The sequence below is a fragment of the Rhinolophus hipposideros genome (genome assembly GCF_964194185.1).
Source record: "Rhinolophus hipposideros genome assembly, chromosome: 6".
Classification (NCBI taxonomy): Eukaryota; Metazoa; Chordata; class Mammalia; order Chiroptera; family Rhinolophidae; genus Rhinolophus; species Rhinolophus hipposideros.
This window is the reverse complement of record NC_138052.1, coordinates 17,863,484-17,890,385: the sequence shown is the minus strand read 5'-3', so window position 1 is coordinate 17,890,385 and position 26,902 is coordinate 17,863,484. Positions and strand designations below refer to the sequence as shown.

The 26,902-nt window shown below is 35.0% G+C and overlaps 1 protein-coding gene across 4 annotated transcripts in view; it reads right to left on the bottom strand.

The window, feature by feature from the left end:
* The window catches only part of R3HDM1 (R3H domain containing 1), a 113,455-nt gene that overhangs the window by 21,143 nt on the left and 65,410 nt on the right, over positions 1 to 26,902 (bottom strand). For all 4 annotated transcript variants that reach the window (XM_081052319.1, XM_081052320.1, XM_081052321.1 and 1 more), the window contains 2 exons: positions 21,314 to 21,468; positions 18,722 to 18,873 (listed from right to left, as the gene is read on the bottom strand). In XM_081052319.1, the coding sequence (XP_080908445.1) occupies positions 18,722 to 18,873; positions 21,314 to 21,468 (307 nt within the window). The remainder of the gene's footprint in view (positions 1 to 18,721; positions 18,874 to 21,313; positions 21,469 to 26,902) is intronic.

Sequence of the window (26,902 nt, the reverse complement as noted above, 5' to 3'; positions counted from 1 at the left end):
TAGTTCTACTGATTTTCTGCAATATAAACCTTCATTTAATTTAAGGGTCAGATGCTTGCTATCTGGATGCTTTCCAGCTTGCTGTCTTTGTAAAAAAAAATATCAGCTTTCTGGCTTATAATCTTTTTGCAAGTCGAGGTGATTTCCACCTTATATATTTTAGTGATGAGAGTATCTATTTAGCATACTATAAACTCTCAACTAATTAGACTTTGACCAAACTACGTGCTCAATTAATGATATTAAAGGTCGAACATAACTTTTATTATACAATATTTTGGGTTTTCCCTTAAATGCAAATGGCCATTTTTGGGGGGCTTTCCAGTTAAATGCTCATCTTTATAGAAATATTCATTTTTAGTTCAACTATTACCAAATATGAAATACTGAAATATTACAAAAAAACTGAACAGATTACAAAACAGAAAAAATCAGTATATGAAAGACAAAACAATAAAGGAGTAGGGACATCTGGGATAAGACTGTTGCTTTCATTGAGCACTGAATCTAGCTATGTGTTTCCTGGCAGCTATGATAAAACAGTGAGCCCAGAGGATCATACAACACTGCCGGGATGAGAAAGGAAGCAAGCATTTAGGCTTATGGCAGGTGCGGGATTACAGACACATCCTAATTGTGTTTTATGATGAATTTAAAGCATGTAGTCAATTACAGAGGAATTAAGTCTTTGGATACGAGACATGAAACACAGTTCATATTTTACTAGGAAATTTAGGGGCTGGGATGGAAATCTTGCCTGAAAAGAGGATTATTTCCTAGTAGATAAATGAGTAGGATGCAGAAGTACCTGCAGCAAAGGCTAACATTTTCCTTAAAAACGAAGTGCGTATTTTTCAAGTATTTGTCTGACTCCCAAGGGTCTACACTACACATTTCACATAAACGATGCTTTTGGCTTGAGAACTAACTATAAAGGCAGCTATTATCAAACAAAATCAACGACAAAGATATCTCAGGTGCTCCTGGGAGAATGACTGATTGTTGAGAAGGGCCATATTCTGTCCAGTACCCTAAGATGAACTAGCTGTCATCAAACAGCTGTGTTCGTGGACCTGTTGGATATATAACTTTAGTAGCTCACTGAAGTAGTGGAAAACATCTGTCAAACAATAATTTTAGGTTTAGTAGAGCTGAACCTAAGTTGCTCTTTTGGGCAATAATTTAGCTACTTATTAGGTCTGCTCCTTGAGTGAGACCATAAAATTGCCATTGGCACCAAGGATGATGCTCACACACCTGCGTGAGACAGCCAAGGAACAAGCATCCAATTCCCCAAACAGCTTCATCAAATCTTTTCAATATAATTTCAAAAGATAAGATGCCAAAATACTATAATTTCCTATTAGAATCAAAATTTCACTATTAGAGACTAACTTCTGGCATGACAGCATAAATTCTGTTGCTCTGCACCCCAGTGAAACTAGTGCAAACTATCAAAATGCAATTACTTAGAGCCTCTGGAAATGATCCTAAGGATGAACAGCAAATAAGAACATCTATAAAAACCTGGTAAGAAAGGTGAATCTGGTATTCAAACCAAGACTGCTCCCTCTCGCCCCACCCCAGCTTTCGCCAGGTGCAGAGGCTACTGCAAACAGCTATAGCCAGGAACACAAAGCTCCCTCTTCCCGCAGTACCTATGTAAAAGGCTTTCTTCCTAGGAGGAGTGGCATGTCAACTTTCTCATCCTGCCCCCAAGTACCTGTTGCTGAAGCTAAGTCCAGGGCTAAGTGAGACCCATAGTTGGGAACTCCTTTTCCCCCAACCTCTACTTGTGGAGGAGGTCAACTGTGGATATGACACACTGAGAATTCTGGGGCCCGGGCATGATAACTTTTGCCCCAGTTCCTTAAGTGGTGATTCTATGCCAGGAGAGGTAAGCGGAAGATCCTGGGCTGTGGTCTCCTCACCTTCCACCAAATGCTCAGCTCATAGGAGAGGATGCCACTTTGAGAGAAGCTTACCACTGTCCCTATCGCTAGCTCCAGATACCTGGCTCAGAGATTTTTCTGGGAGAGAAAACAGGCCATAAAACAGATAGCACCTAATGTCTTCTGAAAAGAATTGTCTTCAGTTGCAACAGAGGGAAGAAGTTCAAGCCTACAGGTGCTTTCAAGAACAGTATAGGTTGTAGGAAAGCCATTTGGGAGGTGAGTAAAGATTCTGGCTAAACTGTAGGCCTGTTAGTTTGAAGGAGGGAACCAGGCGGTAGAACACAGGTAAAAAGATAGCCAGAAGGAGCCTTCCTGAGGTCAGAATAAAAACCAAATACTGACCCCAAAAACTTTTCGTTCAAAGGAGCCATATTTTACCTGGATTATTTTGTAGAGCAATTTACCAACCAGGGCATTGTTGAAAACAACAGAGCAATCAGCTGGCAGTTAGTGGAGTTTAATAGTTGGGTGTTGTCAAGGAAGAAAGGGAGAGTACTGCCAAAACCACTGTCATCCCAGGATGACTGAGAATATCCAAAGCTTTCCCTGCTTGAGAGCAACATCAGAGGCTGAACATTTGGAGGTGGTGGTGGTGGTTATGGTGGTGAAAGGGAGGTTTAAATAGACTTCACTAAAATAAACTTAATTTGACTGCACTCCCTGTGAGAAAGAACAGATTTTTCATATCAGAAAAAGACCATAAAGTAGCCATTATAAGCACGTTCATGGAACCAAAGGAAGCCATGGTTAAGGAAGCAAAGAAGGAATGTTGCATTAACAAATACAAAATATTAATAGATAGAAATTATTTATCTTGAATTGATAGAGATTATGCAAGCTGAAGAACAGAGAGGAAAAAAATGGATAGAAATAACAGTCTCAGAGAAATGTAGAACATCATGAAATACACCAACACACGTGTAATGGGATTACTCAAGAAGAGAGAAAGGAGCAGAAAAAAAGATTCCAATAAATAAAGGCTGAAAGCACCCAAATTTATTGAAAAACAATAACCTATTTATCAAGGAGCCTCAAGTAACTCTAAGAGAATAAAAACAAAGGAATCCAAAGACACATCACAGTAAAAATGCTGAAAGTCGAAGACCAGCAGCAAGAGAAAAATGACTACTTATAATGGAACCCCAAAAAGATTAACAGTTGATTTCCCAGTAGACAAGGTGGAGGTCAGAAGGCAGTGGGATAACATATTCAAAGTGGTCAAAGAAAAAAAACAACTGTCAACCAAGATTCCTATATCCAAGCAAAGCTAATCTTTCAAAAATGAAGGGGAAATAAAGACTTTCCCAAGTAAACAAAAACAGAGAATTTGTTGCTGGCAGACATACCTTACAATAAATAATAATTAGAATCCAGACAAAAAGATAAAGACTACCAGTGTTATGCACTGATGTTTGCATCCCCTCCCCCATTCTTATGTTGAAGCCCTAATCCCAATGTGATAATACCTGGAGAATGGCCTTTCAGAGATAACTAGGGTTATAACTAGAGGTCATGTGGGTGGGCTCCTGGTCCAATGGGATTGGGGCTGTCACAATAAGAGACATCAGAGAGTTTGCTCTCACTCTCTCTGCTTATACATACTGAGGAAAGGCCATGTGAGCAAACAACCAGGAAGTGGCTGGCTGCCACCCTTGGGGAGATCTCTCACCAGATACCAACTCTGGGCAACTTGAGCTTGCACATCCAGTCTCCAGACAGTGAAAAAATAAATTTCTGTTGTTCAAGCCACCCAGTCCATGGTATTTTTTTTATTATTATTAGTTTCATGTGTATAAAACAATGTAATAGTTAGACATTTCACCCCTCACAAAGTGATAACCCCCTCCCCCCAATCTATTGCCCCTCTGACATCATATATAGCTGTTACAATTCCACTGACTCTATTCCCTATGCTGTACTCCCTATCCCATGACTATATATATTAAATTATAGTTGACATACAATACTATTCAGCTTCAGGTGTACAGTGCAGTGGTCAAGCATTTAGACTGTTTTGTTACGGCAACCTGAGCAGACTAACACAACCAGTACAGGTAATTATGTAATTTATTGAAAAACAAGTAGTAAAATACAGTAGACATTCATATTTTCCCTCCTTTTTTCCATTTGATTTAAAAAGCAACTGTATAAAGTAACACATATTAATGTAATGTTGGGCCTATAACATATAGAAATGTAATACATTTGCCAATAATAGTACAAAGGAGGTGGTAGGAGCAAAACTGTATTGGGCTAATGAAACAAAATGCCTACAGATGATAAAGAAATAATTAAAACAACGTATTGTGATGTAACATTAATGTGTATAACAATAATACCACAAAAAGGGGGGAAAGAGAATAGAGCTGTATAGGAGTAACTTATCTATTTATAATATTACTGGCATTAAGCTAGTATAAATCAGCAGCTGATTTGGATTAAGACGTATATAGTAAATTCTGGAGAAACCATTAAAAATACTCAAAAAAGGGTAAAAAAATCGTGCTCGCTTCGGCAACACATATACTAAAAGGTAAAAAAATCATCAAAAAAATTAAAATGTTACATTAGGCAATATTCACTTAATGCAAAAGAAACCAGGAAACAGAGGAAGAAAGAAACAAAACATGTGAGACAGAAAACAAAAACCAAATGTCAGACATAAGTCAACTTCATTAACAAAAACATTAAATGTGAATGATTAAACAATTCAATCAGAAGACAGATTGTCAGAAGGATAAAAAATGGTCTGACTATATGCTGTCTACAGGAGACACACCGGCTTAAAATAAAAGGAAAGAAAAAGATATATCATGCCAACAGTAACCATAAGAAAGCTGGAATGTGTTAATATCAGACAAAATAGACTTTAAAATAAAGAAAATGTTTGAGAGATAAAGAAAGCATTTCATAATGAAAAAGGGTCAATAAACCAGGAAAATAAAAGTAATAAACATATCAGTCACTAATAAAGAAGCACCAAAATACATGAAGCAAACACTGACAGAAACGGAGAGAAATAGACAATTCAGTGATAATAGCTGGATACTTCAATAATGGACAGAACAACAACACAGAAGACCAACAAGGAAATAGAAGACTTGGACAACCAGAAGCAAACTAGACCAAACTGACATCTACAGAACAGTCCATTCAGCAACAACAAAATACACAATCTTTTCAAGTGCACACAGAACATTTTGCAGGACAGAGTATATACTAGGCCATAAAACAAACCTCAACAAATTTAAAAGGATAGAAATAATACATAGTATGTTCTCCAACCACAATGGAATGAAATTAGGAATCAATAGCAGGAGAAAAAATTGAGACAAACACAAATAAGTGGAAATTAAATAACACAATCCTAAATAACCAATGGTTCAAAAAAAGAAATCAAAATGGAATCCAAAAAATACATTGAGATGAATGAAAATGAACATACAACAAACGAAAACTTACGGGATACAGCTAAAGTAGTGCTTAGAAGGAAACTTACAGCTGTAAATGCCTATATTAAGAAAGAATGAAGATCTTAAATAACCTATACTTCCATCTTAAGACATTGGGGGCGGGGGAAGAAAACCACGCCTAAAAAGCAAGTGGAAGGCAGTAAATAATAAAGATCATAATGGAAATAAACAAAATAGAGAACGTAAAAAGAGAAAAAGCAATTAAAACCAAAAGCTGGTTCACGGAAAAGATCAACAAAATTGACAAACTATTTGTTAAATTGACCAACAGAAAGAGAAAACTCAAATTACCAGAATCAGAAATGAAGAGGGGAGATTACTACTGACTCTACAGAAATACAAAGAGTAATAATAAAGGAACAATAAAGGAATAATAAAGGAACTGAAAAACTGTATCAACAAATTAGATCAAATTCCTAGAAATACACAAGCTACCAAAATGGACTCTAGAAGAAATAGATAATCTGAATAGACCTATAACAAGTGAAGAGTTTAAAGTAGTAATCAAAAAACAACTTACACACACACACACATACACACACACACACACACCCTGATACAGAAGGTTTCATCACTGAATTTTATGAAACATTTTAAGAAAAATTAACAACCATTTTTCATAAACTCTTCCAAAGGATAAAAGAGAACACTTCCCAACTCATTCTATAGGCCAGTATTACACTAATACTAAAACCAGATAAAGGCATCACAAGAAAACAACAGACCAATATTTCCTTTGAATACAGATAGAAAAATCCTTAACAAAATATAAGCAAACCGAATCCAGCAATATGTAAAAAGAATTATACACCAAGACCAAGTATGATTTATCCCAAGAAACCAGGGTCATTTAATATCTGAAAATCAATTACTGTAATACATCATATCAATAGAACAAAAAACAAAAATCACGTGACCATCTCAATAGCTGTAGAAAATATACTTAAAATCTAACACTCTTCCATGACAAAAATAATGAAGTAGGGAATAGACAGAAATTTTTTCAATCTGATAACAAAGTATCTATGAAAAATCCACAGCTAACATCATACTTAAGGTGAAAGACTAGACACTCTCTCCCTAAAAATCATGAACAAAGCAAGAATGTCCCCTCTCACTACTTTTATTGAACAATGTACTGAGGTTCCAGCCAGAGCAATTAGGCAAAAAGAAGAAATAAATGTATCCAGATTGAAAATGAAGTAAAACCATCTCTTCACAGATGACATGATCATGCATATGGAAAAACCCAAGAAATTCACTAAAAAGGTATTATAACTGGTAAATGAGTTCAACAAGGTTATGGTAGACAAAGTCTATATATAAAAATAAATTGCATTTCTATACACTTGCAATAGAGTCAAAATGAAATTAAAACAATTCCATTTATAGTATCATCAAAAACGAAATACGAATAAATTTAATAAAAAGTGTGAAAGTATTACTTTGAAAACTACAGAAACATTGTTGAAAGAAATTAATGATCTAAATAACTGGAAAACACCCCATGTTCTTGGAATGGAAGACCTAACAGTTAAGATGCCAATATTCCAAATTAATCTACAGATTCAAAGCAATCCCCATCAGAATGCCAGATGACTTCACTGTAGAAATTGATAAGTTGACTGTAAAATTCATGTGTAATTGCAAGGGACCCAGAAGAGCCAACACAATGTTGATAAAGAACAATGCTGGGAGAACTCGCAAATCCCAATTTCAAAACTTCGTAGGTACAGTGTGGCACTGGCACAGGACAGACACATAACTTAATAGAAAACAGAGTCCAGGACTAAACCCAGACATCTATGATCATCTCATTTTTAATAAGGGTGACATTCAATGGAAAAGAATAGTCTTTTCAACAAATGGTACTGGGACAAAAAGATAGCCATGTGCAAGAGAATGAAGAAAGCTTGTCTCATATCATAAAAAAAAAAAATTAACTAAAAATGTATAAAAAATCTAAATGTCAGCTAAAACTATGAAATTTTTATAAGAAAACATAGACACAAAAACATAAAGATAAAAATTACAAGATCTTTGTAATTGTGGATTTGGGATAATGAATTCTTTGAAATGACACCAAAAGCACAAGAAACAAAAGAAAAAGAGATAAACTAGACTTCATCAAAGTTAAAATCTTTTGTACGTGAAAGGACTTCATCAAGGAAGTAAAAAGACAACCCACAAAATGCGAGAAGATATTTGCAAGTCATACATCTGCTAAGGGACTTGTACCAGAACATATGAAGAATTCTTAAAATTCAATAATAAAAATACATATAGCCAATTAACTTGGGCAAAGGATTGGAATAGATATTTCTCCAAGGAAGATATAGAAATGGCTAATAAGCACACAAAACGATATTCAATATCATTATTCATAAGGAAATCAAAATCAAAATCACATTGAGATGATCATTTCATACCCACTGGAATGGCTATAAAAAAAAAGTCAGATAATTTAAAAGTGTTGGCAAGATGTGGAGAAATTGGGTCACTCAATGCATTGCTTATGGAAATGGAAATGGTGTAACTACTTTGGAAAACTGTTTGGCAGTTCCTCAAATGATTAAAATAATTACCATATGACCCAGAGATACCACTCCTAGATATATACCTAAGAGAAATGAAAATGTAGGTCCACATAAAAACTAATGTTTATAGCAGTACTATTCATTAACAGTCAAAAGGTGGAAATAATCCAAATGTTCATTAACTTACAGAAGGATAAACACAAAGTTGTATTCGTACAATGGAATATTATTTAGCTACCATAAAAATAAACGAACTACTGATATATGCTATCACATAGATGAAACTTAAAAACCAACCAATCTTAAGACTACATGTTATTTCATTCATATGAAATGTCTATAACAGGGACATCTATACAGACAGAAAGTCAGATTAATGGCAGGGAGATGGTGGTGCTGGTGGTGGAAGGGTCAGGGTGATGGTTGAAGAGCAAAAAGTTTCTTTCCTTTTTTCCATCATCTATATATTCATACTAAAAAAATTTAACTTTGGTAAGATGTACATAACATGTAATTTGCCATCTTAACCATTTCTATGTGTACAGTTCAGTGCCATTAAGTGCATTCACATTGTTGTACAATCATCACCACCATCCACCTCCAGAACTCTTTTTATCTTGCAAAACTGAAGTTGTACCCATTAAATAGCATTTCTCCATTCTTCCGTTCCTCAGTCCCTGGCAATCAGTATACTACCTTCTGTTTCTATGAATTTGACTACTTTAGGTACCTCACATACATAGTGTAGGTATCATACACTATTTGTCCTTTTGTGACTGACTTATTTCACAAAGCATAATGTCTTCAAGATTCATCCACATTGTAGCATGTGTCAAAATTTTGTTCCTTTTTAAAGCAAAATAACATTCGATTACATGTGTACATTACATTTTCTTTATCCATTTATCTGTTCAGGGGAACTTGGTTTGCTTTCACCTCAGGTTTCTTATGAGGTGACAAAAATGTTCTAAAATTGATTGTGGTGACATACCAAAAACTATTAAATTGTATAATTTAACTGGGTAAATTGTATGGCATGTGAATTTTACCTCAATAACACTGTTTACAAATAAGATAAATAAGGAAACGGCAGAGGGGAAAAAATGGTGCATACAGAAAAGGTATTCACAAAGAAATCTTATTATATGAAGTTGCTCACAAAAAGGTGATGGTTTAGGAAAAGCAATAGTATGGGATACAACATAAAAATGTTATTGTCATCATGCCTCTCTTTTCTTTATGATTTTGAAAATATCATGATTGCTATTTTAAATTATTATTTTTGATGGGAGAGTATGACTGTGTATTCTTCTCAAGCAATAATTAATTCATTTGAAAAGCAAGTCCCACAAATGCTATACCTTTTAGTGACTACTAAAGTTGATGATGTTGAAAATTTATGAATATTTGGCAAGGTATGCTAGGAAGTCATTTGGTTTTCTGCTTTTTTAAAACATCTGATGTCATATTGCCAATGAAAGTTAAACAAGCTTCTTGAACTTAATAACATTACTTGGTAGATAAGTGCTATGTTCTCTAAAGATGCTTTATTTAAGTAATCAATATTATCCATTCAGGAACTGTAGTAGTCTGAGTATCACATTTAATTCTGTTTTAGAGAGAGTGAAACATTTAACATAGAACAAACACTATGAAACTCATTGGCCCCAATGATTCACCATCTGTGACAAATAAGCAAATTTTACTATAATTTAAACCAAACTTAATCAGCCTAGCAGAAAAATAAAAAAAGGAAATTGGAAGCTTAAATTATTCAAAGGTTACTCCGTATTTCTTTTTATAATTAAAATTTATTGAGGTGACAATGACTATTAAAATTACATAGGTTTCAAGTGTATAATTCCGTAATACATCATCTATACATAAAGACAATGTGGTATATATACACAATGGAGTAAGTACTACTCTCATAAAAGATGAAATAGTGTCATTTGCAACAACAATGATAATTCTTGAGATTATTATGCTAAGCGAAATAAGTCATATAGAAAAAGTCACTGATATGTAGGATATAAAACGGAAAGCAACAAAGGAACAAGACAAACACACGAAGAAACAAAAACTCCATGTTTCGTTTGGAACATTTTTGTTGAATTTTCCTGTTAATAACAGCAGTTATTAATAGTTATTAATACAGTTATAACTTGTTTTGCAGCAATTTTGATTTGGGGGTGGATTATATTTCGGTAAACTTTTAGACATAGACTTACAGAAAAAAGTATAGCAGTTCTGTATTTTGTTAAATAGCATCAGACTGATTTATAGAAAATGGGCTTCATATGTCTGAGCAACCACCGATGTTTGTCTCTATGCACAGTACTATTAAGTGTCTTACCCTCCTTTGTTTGTTGTTAAAGTTGCCTTAATTCTCATTTTTTAGAATGCTGGTGAGAGTGAATATTTTCTCATGTCATCATTCATTACTAGTTTTCACCAAGTAAACTATTTATCTCTGTGAATTGTTTAATCGTAGAATCTCACAGTAATTAGTCTAGAACATACAGAAGTGACAAAAATGTTTTATATAACCTTTTACCAGACATATTTGCCACATTTCCCTACACTCGATGCTGTCCTTTTGAAATGTAATTGTACTGGATCTTAGAATTAAAAACGAAACAAAACTAAAACATTAATCTACTCTTTGATAATGCACTTCCCATCTTGAATCCTAAATCAGTGAGAAAAGCAAAGCAATCAGGAGAGAATTTTCATAAATTCCTCACCACACCTATTCACCTACCAATATCTGTGCCCGTGTACTCTGCTCTTCCTCTATTCACCATCACAAATCCTCTGCACTCTTTATCTACGGCTAACCCACTTCCATTTGAGTGTTGGCTCTCACCCTCCTTGGGGATCTTACAACTCTCCCTTCTCTCCTTTACCAGCAAATCTCTTTCTACTGTTTTTCCCTTCAGGATACAAACATTTGTTTTTTTTTCAGTTAAGAAAAGGACGCTCTCCCTAAAATTTAACAGTGATTACCTCTGGGTGGTAAGAATGTTGTTGATTTGCATTTTTCTCACATTTTGAAACTTTTCATATTGTCAAATTTTCTACAATGATTATATCATATGTATAATCAGAAAGACCCAAATGAGTTAAGTAGAGAAAGACTGTTTTAATAGACAAAATACAGATGTAGGAGAAATATTTTGGATTTTATTCAACAGAAACTCTTTGAGAGAGACTGAGGAAGAGCCTCAAATATGATCAATTTACTTGGGCATAAAATGAGACCTTTTCGCATGAAATATCACTTCCCTCCACCCCATTCTTTAAAGGTACCTGTTAAATATTATTATTTCAGTCTAAAATATTACTAGTACCGCTCATTTTTATTGATTTCACAAAAAATGAAATAGCTATAATATTCTCTTCCTATCCCATTTAACAACATTTTTGTTAGCAAAACTTCACTTACTAATTAATTTTGCTGATAAATACATGCCTACAAAAATAGTAAAAAGCTGTTACATCCAATGAACGTAAAATGAATGTTCTAAGAGGCAATGTTTCAGCACTGAACGTACCTTTCTAACTATATTTTATTTCTCTAGGCTAGCTGTTAACAACATCAACTGTACATATTTTTCTTTATATAAGTGGCTCTGAAGAGATAATGTAATATAGATTTCATCTCTCACCTTAATGTTTTTGTAAAAATGTAGATTTAAAATTCAGTAAGGTAAATAAAATGTATTTTCTTAAATCCAAAAAGGGAGTATTATTGAAGAAGTACTGATTTGGCATACCAGAAAAGAACAAAGATGTAGATTCTGGTTACATAGAACACAACGCATAAACACAAAGTATAAGTATATCAGAAAAAAAAAGGCACAGTGAAGAATTTCACATCTTACTATATTTGGTATATTTGGGAATAACACCCAAAATAAAAACTATTTGCTGCTTTAAGGACAAACGAATGACATTCTATAGTTTCTTCCAGCTTTCTTAGTTGTGTCTAGCCATTACAATAATCTGGAACACAGCTCAGAACCAGGTAAGCACTAACGGTACGTGAACTGTTAAAATATGTCACAAATTCCTCAAATATATCACAACCTTTTTTCCTGGTAGAGTTCTCTAGGATGACTCAGTCTTTTTTTTTTAACAACTCAATTCTGGTAACTCCACCGCAGCTTTAAAGCAGTTCAATGACAATTACTGAGAGCAAGGAAAGAGATTATAAGTAAGTTTAGAAAGTACAGACGATCCTCAAACTATGATAGTTTGACTTACTGTTTTTTGACCCTGTGACGGTGCGAAAGAGATAAGCATTCAGTAGAAACCTTACTTTGAATTTCCAATTTTGATCTTTTCCAGGGCTAACAATATGCTGTATGATACACTCTTATGATGCTGGGCAGCGGCAGCTGACCATAGCTCCCAGTCAGGCATGCGCTTACGAGGATAAACAAACGATACTCTATAGTGTATTCATTGTGTTAGATGATTCTGCCCAACAGTAGGCTAATGTAAGTGTTCTGAGCATGTTTAAGGTAGGCTGGGCTAAGCTATGATATTTGATAGGTTAGGTGTATTAAATGCATTTTGACTTACGATATCTTCAATTTAGGATGGGTTTATCTGGATAGGATGTAACCCCACTGTAAGTCAAGGAGCATCTGTAAATAAAAATATCCCCAACATGCTTCACAATACTGTGGAAGCATAATATAATCACTGACGCTCGACACTGTGGCTCTGAATCACCAATAAATTGTTTCCCTATTTTCAGTGTACTCCATTTAAGAACAGAGTCAAGCATATATTTTGGAATATGTACTTTCCATACACAAAGTCCTAGACATGTAATCCTTCATACCAATTCTGTGAGGTATTATTCTTATTTTGTAAATGAGAAAACCAAGGTGCAAAGACAAATTTGCCTAAAGTCACAAAGGCTTGAAATCAGGTTTTGATTCCAAAGCCCATGTTCTAACCACATCATGCCATCTGACAACTAACGCCTAATGGCACAATATTCAGTTATCTAAAAAAGTAGCTAATTTAGACCATCTCGTGATCTGATATAAGATCAGTGAGATTCCATGATGAAGACCCTCAAGGAATATGGCATACATTTGGACTTCTGAATAAATGGCAAAGTGACCAGTCAAGCATGTAGTTGTAAGTAGAGTGCGGTTAAAATAAACAAACAAATGTAAGGTGACAGAAAAATAAATCTATTATCAGTTGTAATACTAAATTTGAATGGACTAAATTCTCTCACCATATACAAGTACCATAACTATACATAAATATATATAACCACATACAAAACGAAACCAAGTTGTACACTAATTTACATGTAAAATTATTTATAAATTCCATTTCATATGTCTGTGCCAATCAATCTCACTCATGTTTCCACACCCATATTTATGTTAGTATGTCATTAGGTGTAAAAAGAAAAGTGAGAAAAGATACAAACCAGGATAGAAACATGGGTTACCCAATTTATGAGAAATGATCCAAGTGGAAGGGATGCGGAGAGAGAAGGTTAGAACAACAAAAACTGACTATGACACAATCCCATTTATGTAAAATTGTTTGTGAAAAAATTAAAACAAAAACAAAAAGACAACAAAAAACCCCCCAAAAAACAACCCCACAACAGAATGTTTTAGACTAATATTTACCCATCTGATATTCACAATATCTTAACAGGGAAAAATTTTACTAGAACCTACCAACCAGTTCCAATATACGTGCATATACACGTGTATATGTTTGTACAAGCAGGAGGCTAATACAACAGAATGCACACCAGCCTGTGAGCACTGGTGACATAAAGGTGGGGGCAGAATGGGACATGATGATTAGCTTTCCTTTTACACTTTGTTGTACTAATTGTTTCACATGCGTCAACAGGCACAATTTATTTTGTAATAAAAAAGTCTAATGAAAAGTTTAAAAAGGACATAGAGGTTACAGAAACAAAATAATAATATTAAGGCCAATAATATAGCACATAAATGAGAATTAATTACATATATGTACAAACACATATGTGCAAGCTGGCCTAAGTCATTAAAGAAGTGTGTTCAGAACAGCCAGTCCTCACAACCCATCAGCCTGAGGGTCAATCCCTCCCACTGACATGTAAACAGCAACCAAAGCTCAATGAACAGGAGGGCATACACAACCCACACAAGGGACACATCTGGAGTACCTGGCTGAGGTCACCAGAAAGACTATCACTGAATCTCACAGGACTCCTACTACACAAGGCCATCCTACTAAAACCGGGAGAGATAGCAGCCCTACCTAATACGTAGAACCATACATAGGGAGGCAGCCAAAATGGGGAGACAAAGAAACATGTCCGAAATGAAAGAACAGAACAAAGTTCCAGAAAAAGTAACTAAATAAAATGGAGACAAGCAATCTACCAGACTCAGAGTTCTAAACACTGGTTATAAGGATGTTCAATGATCTCAGTGAGAACCTCAACAAAGATGTAGGTAAAAAACAAAAATGGAGATAGAAAACATAAAAAAGAATCAGTCAGAAACAAAGATTACAATAACTGAAATGAAGGAAACATCAGAGGAAACCAACAACAGATTAGATTAAACTGAGGACTGAATTAGCCACTTAGAAGATAAAGTTGCAGATAACACCCAATCAGAACAACAAAAAGAAAAAAGAATCCAAAAAAACTGAAGACAGTTTAAGGGGCCTCTGGGACAACATCAAGCGTACCAACATTAGCATCAGAGATGTACCAAAAGAGAGAGAGCAAGTAATTGAAAACCTATTTGAAGAAACAATCACAGAAAACTTTCCTAACCTGGCTAAGGAAATAGGCATACAAGCCCAGGAAGCACAGAGACTCCCAAACAAGAAGGACCCAAAGAGGCCCACACCAAGATACATCATAATTAAATGCTATAGGTTAAAAACAAAGAAAGAATGTTACAGGCAGCAAGAGACAAGCAGTTAAGTTACCTACAACGGAGCTCCCATAAGACTATCAGCCGACTTCTCAACAGAAACTTTCCAGGCCAGGAAAAATTGGCAGGAAATATTCAAAGCAATGAAAAGTAAGGACCTACAACCAAGATTACTCTCCCCAACAAGGCTATCATTTAGAACTAAAGGACAGATAAAGAGCTTCCCAGAGAAGGAAAAGCTAAAGGTGTTCATCACTACCAAAACAGAATTCCAAGGAATCTCAGAGGAACTTCTTTAAGACAAAAAAACAAAACAAACAAGAAACCCAAAATATGAATAAAATGGCAATAACTACATATCTATCAACAATTAGTTACAATGTAAATGAATTAAATGTTTCAATCAAAAGATAGGGTGGCTGAATGAATAAGAAAACAAGATCCTTACACATGCTGCCTACAGGAGACTCACTTCAGATTGAAAGACACACACAGACTGAAAGTAAAGGTATGGGAAAATGATATTTCATGAAAATGGAAATGAAAAAAAAAACAAAAAAAGCTGAGGTACCAATACATATACCAAACAAAATATACTTTAAAACAAAGGCTATAACAAGAGACAAAAGACCCAGTAATCCCACTTCTGTGTATTTATCCAAAGAAACCCAAAATGCTACTTCAAAGGGACATGCGCATCTCTATATTCATTGCAGCATTGTTTACAGTAGCCAAGATGTGGAGTCAGCCTAGGTGTCCATTGTCGGACCAATGGATAAAGAGGAGGGAGTACATATATACAATGGAATATTGCTTGGCCACGTAAGACAATGGGTTTTTGCCACCTTTCGTGGCATAGATGGACCTGGAGGGTACTGTGCTGAGTGATGTCAGACAAAGACAGATGCAATGTAATTGTGCTTATACGTGGAATGTAAAGAACAAAACAAACAAAACAGAAACAAACTCATAGATACAGAGAACATTTTGATGGTACCAGATAGGTGGGGGGTTTGGGGGTTGAGTGAAATAGGGGAATGGACTAAGAAGTACAAATTGGTAGTTACAAAGTAGTCACAGGGATGTAAAGTAAAGCATAGGGAAATCAGTCAATAACGTGGTAATAACTATGTATAGTGCTAGGTGGGTAATAGACTAGTCAGGGGGATCACTTAAGATCTTATAAATGTCTAACTCCTCTGCTGTACACCTGAAATTAATATACAATAACATTGAATGTCAACTGTAATTAAAAAGTAAAAAGGTGGGGAAAAAGTGAAGGGCAATTAGAGGTTCAAGTTTTCAGGTATAAAAATAAGTCATGGGGATGTAATATACAGCATAGGGAATATAGTCAACAATATAGTGATAGCATGGTACGGGGACAGATGGTTGCTGGATTTATCATGGTGATCATGTCTTTAGGTATATAAATGTTGAATAACTATGGTGTACATCTGAAACTAATATAATATTGTATGTTAGCTAGATTCAGTACAGATTTACCAAGCTTCTACTCTGGGCCAGGCCTGTTGTAGGTATGTGAGTATTCAGACAAGCCTCTCTGCTCTGCATGTAACTATTCTGGAATACGTAAGATAAAATATAATGTATACAAGCTCGCAAATCTAGATTTACGAAGGAATAGTCTGTATATATTAGCCCTCAGATGGTAATTCAGTGATCTAATTAATAATAAATGCCAACAGTTGATCTTTAAGTTGGAAATCTGAAAGATTATGGCAATTTGTTTATATTAAATACTGCTCAGAATAAAATTTTCTATAAAGAATGCTGTTATAGTTTGAAAAAGGTCATTAGTTAATAAATGTTTTTCATCCAAAAGGGTCGTTAATATATTCTGTATGTGTCTTGAATTCCTACCAAATAACTAGTCTAAAAGGTGACAGGATACATGTTCCTGCTTTTTATGCAATACATTCTATTTCTCACATTGGTAGTCTAGAGGAGGAAGAAATCAATGCTAGTTTGTTATGTGGCAACCCTCACTGCTGTCAATTTACAGCTTGTCTCAAATTTATCTGCCTCATCAAGGTCACAGTTCTAAACAGAGTAATTTTAAAGACTTCCTTAAGAATCCAGTTGGAAGCTGTTGGGGAATCTCGCTTTTAATTGCTGTGTTTCAAGCTATTCCTTAGGCCATAGCTAGGTCTCTAAATTTTTATTTTCCTTGCAAAAGCAGGCCCAGGGACTAAAAGTTTGTATGAATTATTCCAAAGTGTAGCCATCACCACCTCCTTGACAGCTTTTGGATTCTGCCATCATGCTTAAAATAAGGCTGAAAGTAGAGGGGGATCCAGAATTGTGCTCTCTCACCTCCATACACACTCTCAGGGCTAGCTCCCTCAGAAGTCGAGTAGACAAGATCTTGTTTCAAGGGATTGATAAAAAGTATAAGCATGGTTAAGTTTTAAAGTCTAACAGGTTTGATCTCCTTCCTTCCTGAAAGCTCTCCTACCCAGCATGCAGGCCTATAGAAATAACCTATAAAAACAGGTGCCTGTTGGTCTTAAACGAGTCACTGTATTAAGTCATACCTATTTCTCTCACCCTCTGTCCTACAAAGGAATGATTCCTTTGGTAATTTTCTTTCAAATAAATGAAAGGTTACACTTTGGCTTAAAAAGCAGATAATTTAGCACTTTTCACAATATCCACTTTACATGTTTTAGCACAGAATTCTGCCTCTGATTGACAACTCAGAACCTGACTTGATATTATAGATCCCCAAATTTAACATAAATTCGAAAAAGAGGCTCAGACTAAAAAGTATAGAACTTAAAACTCTCACAACGAATGGGAAATTTAACACAGCATACATTTTTATTTTCATGGTGTAGCAGCTCTGTTTCAAAAGAGCTGGGGCTCATTCATTACAACACAAAACTCCAAAGCTACAGTGAGACTCACAACCAACTGTCTATTTAAAAAGCCTAGGCTTCCTCGATCTGTGGCAGCCACAGAGCCACGTGAGTTCCTCTGGTGTATGCGTATGTATTTCTGACAATAAATAAAATCAGAGCCAGGGCTCCATTTCCTAGCAGATTCAATGAAGCAAGTATGTCAATCTCCTCTTCAACCCTAAATACCATCTGCAACCATAACCGGGTGACAACCTCTTATCAGCCATTATAACTAAGGATCCCTTCTTAAAAAGAGCAGCAAGGCCCTTCTGGTAACCTTACAGGGATGTCATGAGAATAATGAAGGACTGTAATACATACATGCTGAATAACAAACTAAAGACACCCAATTCAAAGGAAGATTACTATTTTTAACACATTAGGTTTATCAGAGAAGCTTCTGCTTTTTCAAGCTGTAGTAGCCAATGGAATACTTCACGACTTGCTTTAATGCAGTTATTATCATTTGCTTCTCTTATTTACGTCTCTCCTTTTACTGAAAAATGAGCTCCCCAGAGCCTGAAAAAGTTCAGCAAAGTATTTTGCTCCTGAGGTTAAATAAAGGAAATACATTCTCCCCAAATTCCCACAGAAATCTTAAATATTAACAAATGCTTAAATCTCCAAGATCTATGGCCAACTATTTTGTTCTACGTGGGTAAGTGAAAGGAGACTGGCCTAATTTGAAGAGAAAATTTGACTCTTCTTTAGTTTACATATGGAATATTTAGCTTATACTGATTTTGTTAAATATTAAAAAAATAGATAGCACCATAGTTTTTCTATTCTACATTAGAGAATGAGCTTAGGTAATGCCCCATAGGCAAATTTAAAATTAGCAACAGACCATAATCCTGATAAACACTGAGAAGCTATAGGATTAGGTTTCTTAGTCATACTCACCTTAGACTATTTTGTTGGCCGGGTGGAATGACACTATAGTAAACTGGCATTCCTGTGGTGGGCATAGATCCTTGATTAGATTGATTAGGGAAAATAACAGGCTGTTGATAAGTCTGATGGGTAATTCCTTGAGAACCTTGAGGCAGTGAAACCTAAAATTTGAAAGACAATTTAGAGGGGAAAAAAATGCTTGAAAACCTTGTAAATGTTAATGTCTCCAGCCTTCATAAACTTTCCAAGTATGAACAGTTAAGAATAAGCTAAAAGTGCCCAAAGCCTGTCCTGATAAGGTGGCCACAGCCCTACCACTTTATTTCTATGTTCTTTACAGCTAGCTACTGTTTTTGGCTAGCATTTATCAATTGTACACTAGGGTAGATGCGTTAGATTAATAAGAAAAAAGATTCTTATGTCCCTTAGTAAAAGCTATTTTAAAGAAGAAACTGTTTCCAAATAAGGATGACCTCATGACATGCTAAGTAAAACTCAGGTAGGGTACCAGTGAGATACTGGATTGAAAAGAGTATGAGCTTTGCAGCGCAAGGTATTTGGATGTGAGATCAGCTTCATCACTTCACTATCTATGTGTCATCGGACAAATGACAACTACTGTGATGTCCCACAGTTCCTTATCTGAAAAAAATGGGATGCAAACTCCACTGCAGGGCAGGTATGATCTCTATTATAATTTCCATTTACAGGTTCTAGCACAGTAGGCATTCGGTGAACGGTGGATCTCTGAATTCTTTGTTTTCTGTATTATCTACATAGAGACCACATGAACAAAATGGATTCTTCAATTCTGTATTTTGGTGCTCTGGTTTCTAAAATAGAAATGACATAGGCATAATGGGTTCTTAATGTACAAATGTGCCACAACAATACAGTTGGACTAGGGTGATTTTGGTAAATAAAGCCAATATAAAAGTTCCTGATTATGATGATGATAATGTTAGTAATAGTAGTCTCAATGATAATGTTAGTAATAGTGATGACAGTGAAAGTTAATATTACTGAGTACTTACTACCATGTTTAGGTTCTGTTCTAAACACGTTAGGTGTATTATTATATCAAGTCTTCCTAACAACCCTAAGAAGATACTTTTATCATCCTTGTTGTGTAGATGGGGAAATAACTGAGGTTAAGAACTTGCCCGAGGTTATACAGCTAGGAAGTAGGGAAGCCAGGATATGAACCTAATGGGGCCTGTGGCCCCAGAATCTCAGTTCTTTACTACTTCACTTTTCTCTATACCTGGGCTCTGTGATTTCTAGGTTAATGATTAACTTCTCAGTCTTACCTATATAGCATGTTTCTGAAATGTAACTAGTCTTTCCAAAATACACAGTAATCTATTACTTTCAATTTGGCTCAATTGTTGCAAAGAAAGTTACTGGTTTGAGTATGCAACTCAATACATTTCAGTTTACCTACTGAGGCAGTATAACATTCTGAGATTATTATTTCTGGGTTTATCTACTTTCATGATGTATCTTTTCTTTTTGTCCTGTTGCTTTCTGTAATGAAGAGGCTTCAAAACTAGATATATACTTAGTGCTCAACAGTCTTTGATAATTCCACATCTTACATTTTAATTTTTTGGAATTAAACTGAATATGCTAGCACCTTTGCTCATCTACTTCTCCATCCGCAGAATGTTTTCTTAACCAATTTATGCACATAATTTTCTTTTCAGAGCTACTTAAACGTTTATACCTTCCCAGAAGACTTCTGTACTAAGTGTCTAATCTGTTCATGGCTGTATTTCATGATTCCTTCAGTTACAGGTCTGAATACTATCACCAATTTGTTTACATATGTTTAGATGAAATACATGTACATTTATCTTCCCAATTAGATGGTTTTTACCTTGTTGAGATGAATGAAAAGGGCCTTTGGATTTCTTAACATTAGACTCAATTATGGAAAACTACAAGATTAATAAAATAAACCTACTTGCAAGTTATTCCAACAAGATGAAAGAAAGTAAAACAAATTTCTGAAAAGGTGCCATATTATTCTAAAAAAAATAAATCTGACTTATTTATGAAACAATAGGTATTTTTACTTTAGAAGTATAAATTAAAATCCATGTCGTTTTTAATATATGACATGTCATTCTTCTTGGGGAATAAGGTGGGAAAAAAATCAGTTTCAGCATGGGAAACTGCACAATCTTCTCTATATTATAGACACGGATTTATAGTCTGTACTCTATCTCACTGTTTCAAATACCTCCCTCCATCTCTATTTTCCTTCCTATTGCACACTCCTCAAGAGACTTTCTAAGGATCTGACTTACAGAATAGGTACTTGTTTACATACTTATATAGTTGGAAACAGACAATGGCAGACAAAATTTACCTGCCAATATCAATGTAGTTCAGTTACTTTTCCTAAAAAATTAATGAACTGAATCAAAAAGCAATAAAATAAGGATAAACAAAGCTGCTACGACTAACAAAATTCTTAAGACTATAAGTTATATATCATAGAGCACTGTCCCTATATTAAACAGAGAAGAGAGAAAATGCACTGTGCCATCTTTATTCAAAATCACTCTACCCAAAGTAGATGAGAGTGACACGTACCTGATATGATGGCACTGAAGGATAGGGGATGACGACTCCTTGAATCTGACTTCCAATGCCGTTTGGTTGGCCACCAATGAGGTTCTGACTCGGGGGCTGCTGAACTCCAACTATTCCTTGGTAGTTTTGTTGCTGGTTGGGCATAACTTGATAACCTGTAATGGCACAATGAGTTAAAATGTGCTTTGAATTTATTTCATCTAATAGGATGTTTCTGTATTTTAAGCAAGTACTTTTGTGTTCTAAAATGACAGAATTTTGTTTAAACAGCAAATCTCAAAATGTCCCTCTGATGAAAGCTAACATTTGAAAGATGTACTATGTAGGCAACCCAGGTCAGCTACATTTTTTTCTCTCACATAATACATTCAAATAAAATTTGTGTACAAAGACTTCCTTTGCAGGTGAACAAATTTATCGGGTCACAGATAGAGAATTACTATTCACTATGTATTACAATCTATTATGACAACTAGTTTCTGGAGACCAGGACTGGCTGCAAAATTTGTGGGGCCCAGTGCAAAAGGAAAATGTACAGCACCTTGTTAAAAAATTATTGAGAATTTAGAGTTGGGAATATTACACCAAGCATGGGACCCTGTGAAACTGCAGAGGCTGCATGGCCATGAAGCTAGCACTTCTTGGAGGTCAAAAAAAGGGAGAAGGGGGGACTACTTTTATAGAATGGTCTTTATGTTTTAAAAAAAATAAATAACACTAAGATATAAATCCTCACATTAGGAATGTGTCAAAGGTACAAGGGAAATGGTATTATTTAGTAAAATTTTAAGATTTTTTCCTTATTGTATTCAGGTAATTAGAGAAATAGATACTTAAACACATTAAGTAATCTGCCAGAAATCACAGATCAAACGTCTAAGGGACAACTCTTCCCTAAGCTGAAGACCTTGTTAGTAATTTAAGTAGTCTGTTAAGAATATAAATTTACTTTTAACAAGTGAATTTATCAGTTATTTAAATAAAGAATCCACAATGATAAGTTTTGAGTAGTGAATATGAATTTCCTGATCCTAAGAGGATTCCTTCAGGTAAACCACTTAGTTAAAGACTTATATAAACTACCAGAAGCTACAACAAATCTTAAAAAAAAAAAAAAAAAAAAGAAAAGAAACCAGATATAAATAAATAACTAACCTTCTAGCTTCAGGATATTTAAAATGTTTCTACAAAGATGAACCAAACTATGGCACTTCCGGTGCAAACTTCCCAACTACAGGACAGTGATTTCTCTGATAACATCATGAATGTAGTTTGCTATCTTATAAGTTATCAATTTTCACTTTCATCCTTACTAATCCCTAAAGCAACAGAAATGGCAGAGATTCCATCTCAGGTATTGACTGTATACAACAGCATCACTGTAGTTGCCTGGAAGCCTCCATGATTCTGCTCAATGATGACATAATTGAATAAAATTTAGCATCAAACTTCTCTGAAGACATAATACAAACTATATCTGATAACTAAGCAACAACAAAGTATAATGCAGTTATAGTGAATACTTTAATAGTGAAGGGTTTGTAAAATGCTACTTGTATGGCAACCGTGCTTTATGGCCACGTTTCAAATGACTTCACACCAATCTAACTTTGTACAAAAAAATGTGTATTTTTGTCATCTGTAATAAAAGTGATTGATAATATATGCTACTTCTTAGACCATTCTCCCTTTGAATTTCTTATAATACTTAAGTTTATCTAATGATAAGTATTTCAAATGAAAATAAGTATTTCAAGTTCAGTGTGTTCAGTGAACACACTGAACACTATCAAAAAATACAGTTAACACATTTACACCCCTAGGAAATAATAAAGGGCAGGAGTGAAAAATGGTACGTGAATATAAGCTATTTTCTTGTGTTGGAAATGCCACCATTGAACACACACACACACACACATCGGAACATTAGAATTTGGGCTCACTTCTTTATAGACTGGGAAAGTAACTTTTTACAATGGACTTGTCAGAATTATAGTCCACTGAAATTAAAAAGAAAAATGTGGACATGTGGCAGAAATCAGTGTAACATAATCTGACTTAAAATACCATGACTGCAATAGTAACATCTCCCTAAGAAGCTTCAAATGTTTTTTTTGTATTTCTTTTGCAGTTTATTCACAATATATACAAAGTCACAGGTTGCTTTGAAAAACAAAAAAAAACACAAAGAAACTTTGAAAAAGAATGGCAATTTATGTGTAAATGTGGTTCTCACTTTAAATTTACTAATTTTTAGAGATTCACGTTGGGGACCTCCTGCCTAAAATTCTTATGAAAAGAAAGTCGGACACAGAAAGTTTTCAATAGCTATAGATTTCATGTCACAGATTTCATGTCACAGTGGTGTAACATGGGGTCACTTGGACACTATACAATGGAATTTACATCTGTGAATTCCCAATAGTATTTCAGATTTCTTAATGAAGCCAAATCTCCATTTATATCAATGCCAACACAACACACACACACACACACACACACACACACACACACACACACACACACAATCTCCACATAAACATCATGTACATTTTGAAAATGTGACAAAACAAAATCTAAAACATTTGACTCTAGCACCTAGTCACTGGTTACAAAGGGTAGTAGAAAGGCTGCTGTTGAGTCCAGGATGTGCTGGTGAGTGACATAAATATGAATAAGCCACGGACACTATCTTTGAAATTAGGCATAAAGGCATTCTTAGCCACAACACTATATTAGAAAAGCAGAATAAATCAGGTCTTACGAAAACAAGAGAAATTAATCCTGACTGATACAGCTAGTGATATCTGAACTTGGACTTAAAAGAAAAAGTCTGGAAAAAGTGAAAAATGAGTAATATATTTGAGGAATAAGAATAGTCAAGAGCGGCTGGATATGGTATGTGGGCTGAAACGCTGAGAACTGGTGGAGAACCAACGATTTTACAAGTAGAAGAGCAATGAGAATTAGCCAAAACTTCTAGATTTTAAGACTGTGAAAGTAGAAAAATGACTCATATTAGTACTTTATTCAAAAGTAGCATAAAGAGGGAACATGATCTTAAATAACAGTGGAGCTATTGATAAGAATGCCAACCACTTTAAAAGAAAACTTTTTTGCTAAGAAGCTCTTGTACTAATCTCATAATTTTTGTTTATTGCTTTTTAATGTTTACTTTTCAATTACAGTTGAAATTCAGTATTATTTCACAACAGTTTCAGGTGAACAGCATAGTGGTTAGATTTATTTATACAATTTACAAAGTAATCCCCCTGATTAGTACCCATCTTGCACTATACAGTTATTACAATATTACTGATTATAGTCCCTAGGCTGTACTTTACATCCCCGTGACTGTTTTGTAACTACCAGTTGTACTTAGTAATCCCTTCACCATTTTCACCCAGCTCCCCAGACCCCCTCCCATCGGCAACCATTAGTTTGTTCTCTGTATCTATGGGTCTGTTTGGATTTTTTTGTTTAGATTCCACATATAAGTGAGATCATATTGTATTTGTATTTCACTGTCTGACTTATTTCACTTAGCATAATACCCTCCAGGTCCATCCATTTTGTCGCAACTGGCAAGATTTCATTCCTTTTTATGGCTGAATAATATTCCATTGCACATATGTATATCTTCTTTATTCAATTGTCTACTGATGGACACTCTGGATGATTCCTTATCATAGCTACTGTAAATAGTGCTGAAGTACACATAGAGTGCATGTATCTTTCTGAATTAGTGTTTTGGATTTCTCTGGATAAATACCCAGAAGTGGAACTGCTGTATCATAAGGTAGTTCTACTTTGAATTTTTTGAGGAGCCTCCACACTGTTTTCTATAGTGGCTGTACCAATTTGCAATCCCACCAATAGTGTCTGAGGGTTCCTTTTTCTCCACATCCTCACCAACACTTGTTTGTTGATTTATTTTGATGATAACCATTCTGACAGGTATGAGGTGATATCTCATTGAGACTTTAATTTGCCATTTCCCTGATGATTAGTGACACTGAGCATCTTTTCATGTCTCCTGGCCATGTGTAGGTCCTCTGCCCATTTCTTTAATTGGATTCTTTATTTTTTTTGGTGTTAAGTTGTATCAGTTCTTCATAAATTTTGGATGCTAAGTCGTTATCGGATGTATCTTTGGTGAGTATCTCTCCCATTCAGTAGGTAATCTTATCATTTTTGTTTACGGTTTCCTTTGTTGTACAAAAAGTTTTTCGTTTGATATAGTCCCATTTGTTTTATTATTTCTTTTGTTTCCCTTGCCCGAGTTATATCAGAAAAAATATTACGAAGCAATGTCAGAAAGTTTACTGCCTATGTTATCTTCTAAGAGTTTTATGGTTTCAGATCTTACATTTAAGTCTTTAATCCATTTTGAGTACATTCTTGTACATGGTATCAGAAGGTAGTTCAGTTTCATTTCTTTTTGTTTTGGCATGTATCTGTCCAGTTTTCCCAACACCATTTATTGAAGAGACTGTCTTTACCTCATTGCACATTCTTGCTGCCTTTGTCATAGATAAAATGATAATATAGGTGTGGGTTTATTTCTGGGCTATCTATTCTGTTCCACTGATCTATGTGTCTGTTTTTATGCAAGTACCATGCTGTTTTGATTATTAGTCTTGTAGTACAGTTTGATATCCGGTAGTGTGATACCTCCAATTTTGTTCTTCTTTCTCAAGATTATTGTGGTTATTTGGGGTCTTCTGTGGTCCCATACAAATTTTAGGAGTATCTATTCTAGTTCTGTGAAAAATGCCATTGGTATTTTGATAGGGATTGCACTGAATCTATAGATTGCTTTGGGTAGTATGGATATTTTAAGGATGTTAATTCTTCTTATCCATGAGCAAGGTATATGTTTCTATTTATTTGTATCATTTTCAATTTCTTTCTTCAGTGTTTTATAGATTTCTAAGTACAGGTCTTTTACCTTCTTGGTTAAACTTATTCCTAGGTTGATTTTTTTGTGTACAATTGTAAAAGGGATTGTTTTCTTAATTTCTCTTTTAATATATAAGAATGTAACGAATTCTGAATATTAGTTTTGTATTCTGCTGCTTTACTGAATTCACCTATCAGTTCTAATAGGTTTTTGTAGTGGAATCTTTTTTATTTTTAAATTTTTTATTGGGGAATATTGGGGAACAGTGTGTTTCTCCAGGGCCCATCAGCTCCAAGTTGTTGTCCTTCAATCTAGTTGTAGAGGGCACAGCTCAGCTCAAAGTCCAGTCGCCGTTTTTCAATCTTAGTTGCAGGGGGTGCAGCCCACGATCCCATACGGAATTCAACTGGCAACCTTGTTGAGAGCTCACGATCTAACCAAATGAGCCATCCGGCCAGCCCTCCAGAATCTCAGCGGCAGCTCGTTGTCATCAATCTAGTTGTGGAGGGCGCAGCTCACTGGCCCACATGGGAATCGAACAGGCAACCCTGTTGTTAAGAGCTTGCGCTCTAACCAACTGAGCCACCCAGCCACTCCTGCAGTGGAATCTTTAGGGTTCTCTCTCTATAAAATCATGTCATCTGCAAATAATGACAGTTTACTTCTTCATTTTCAATTTGGACGTC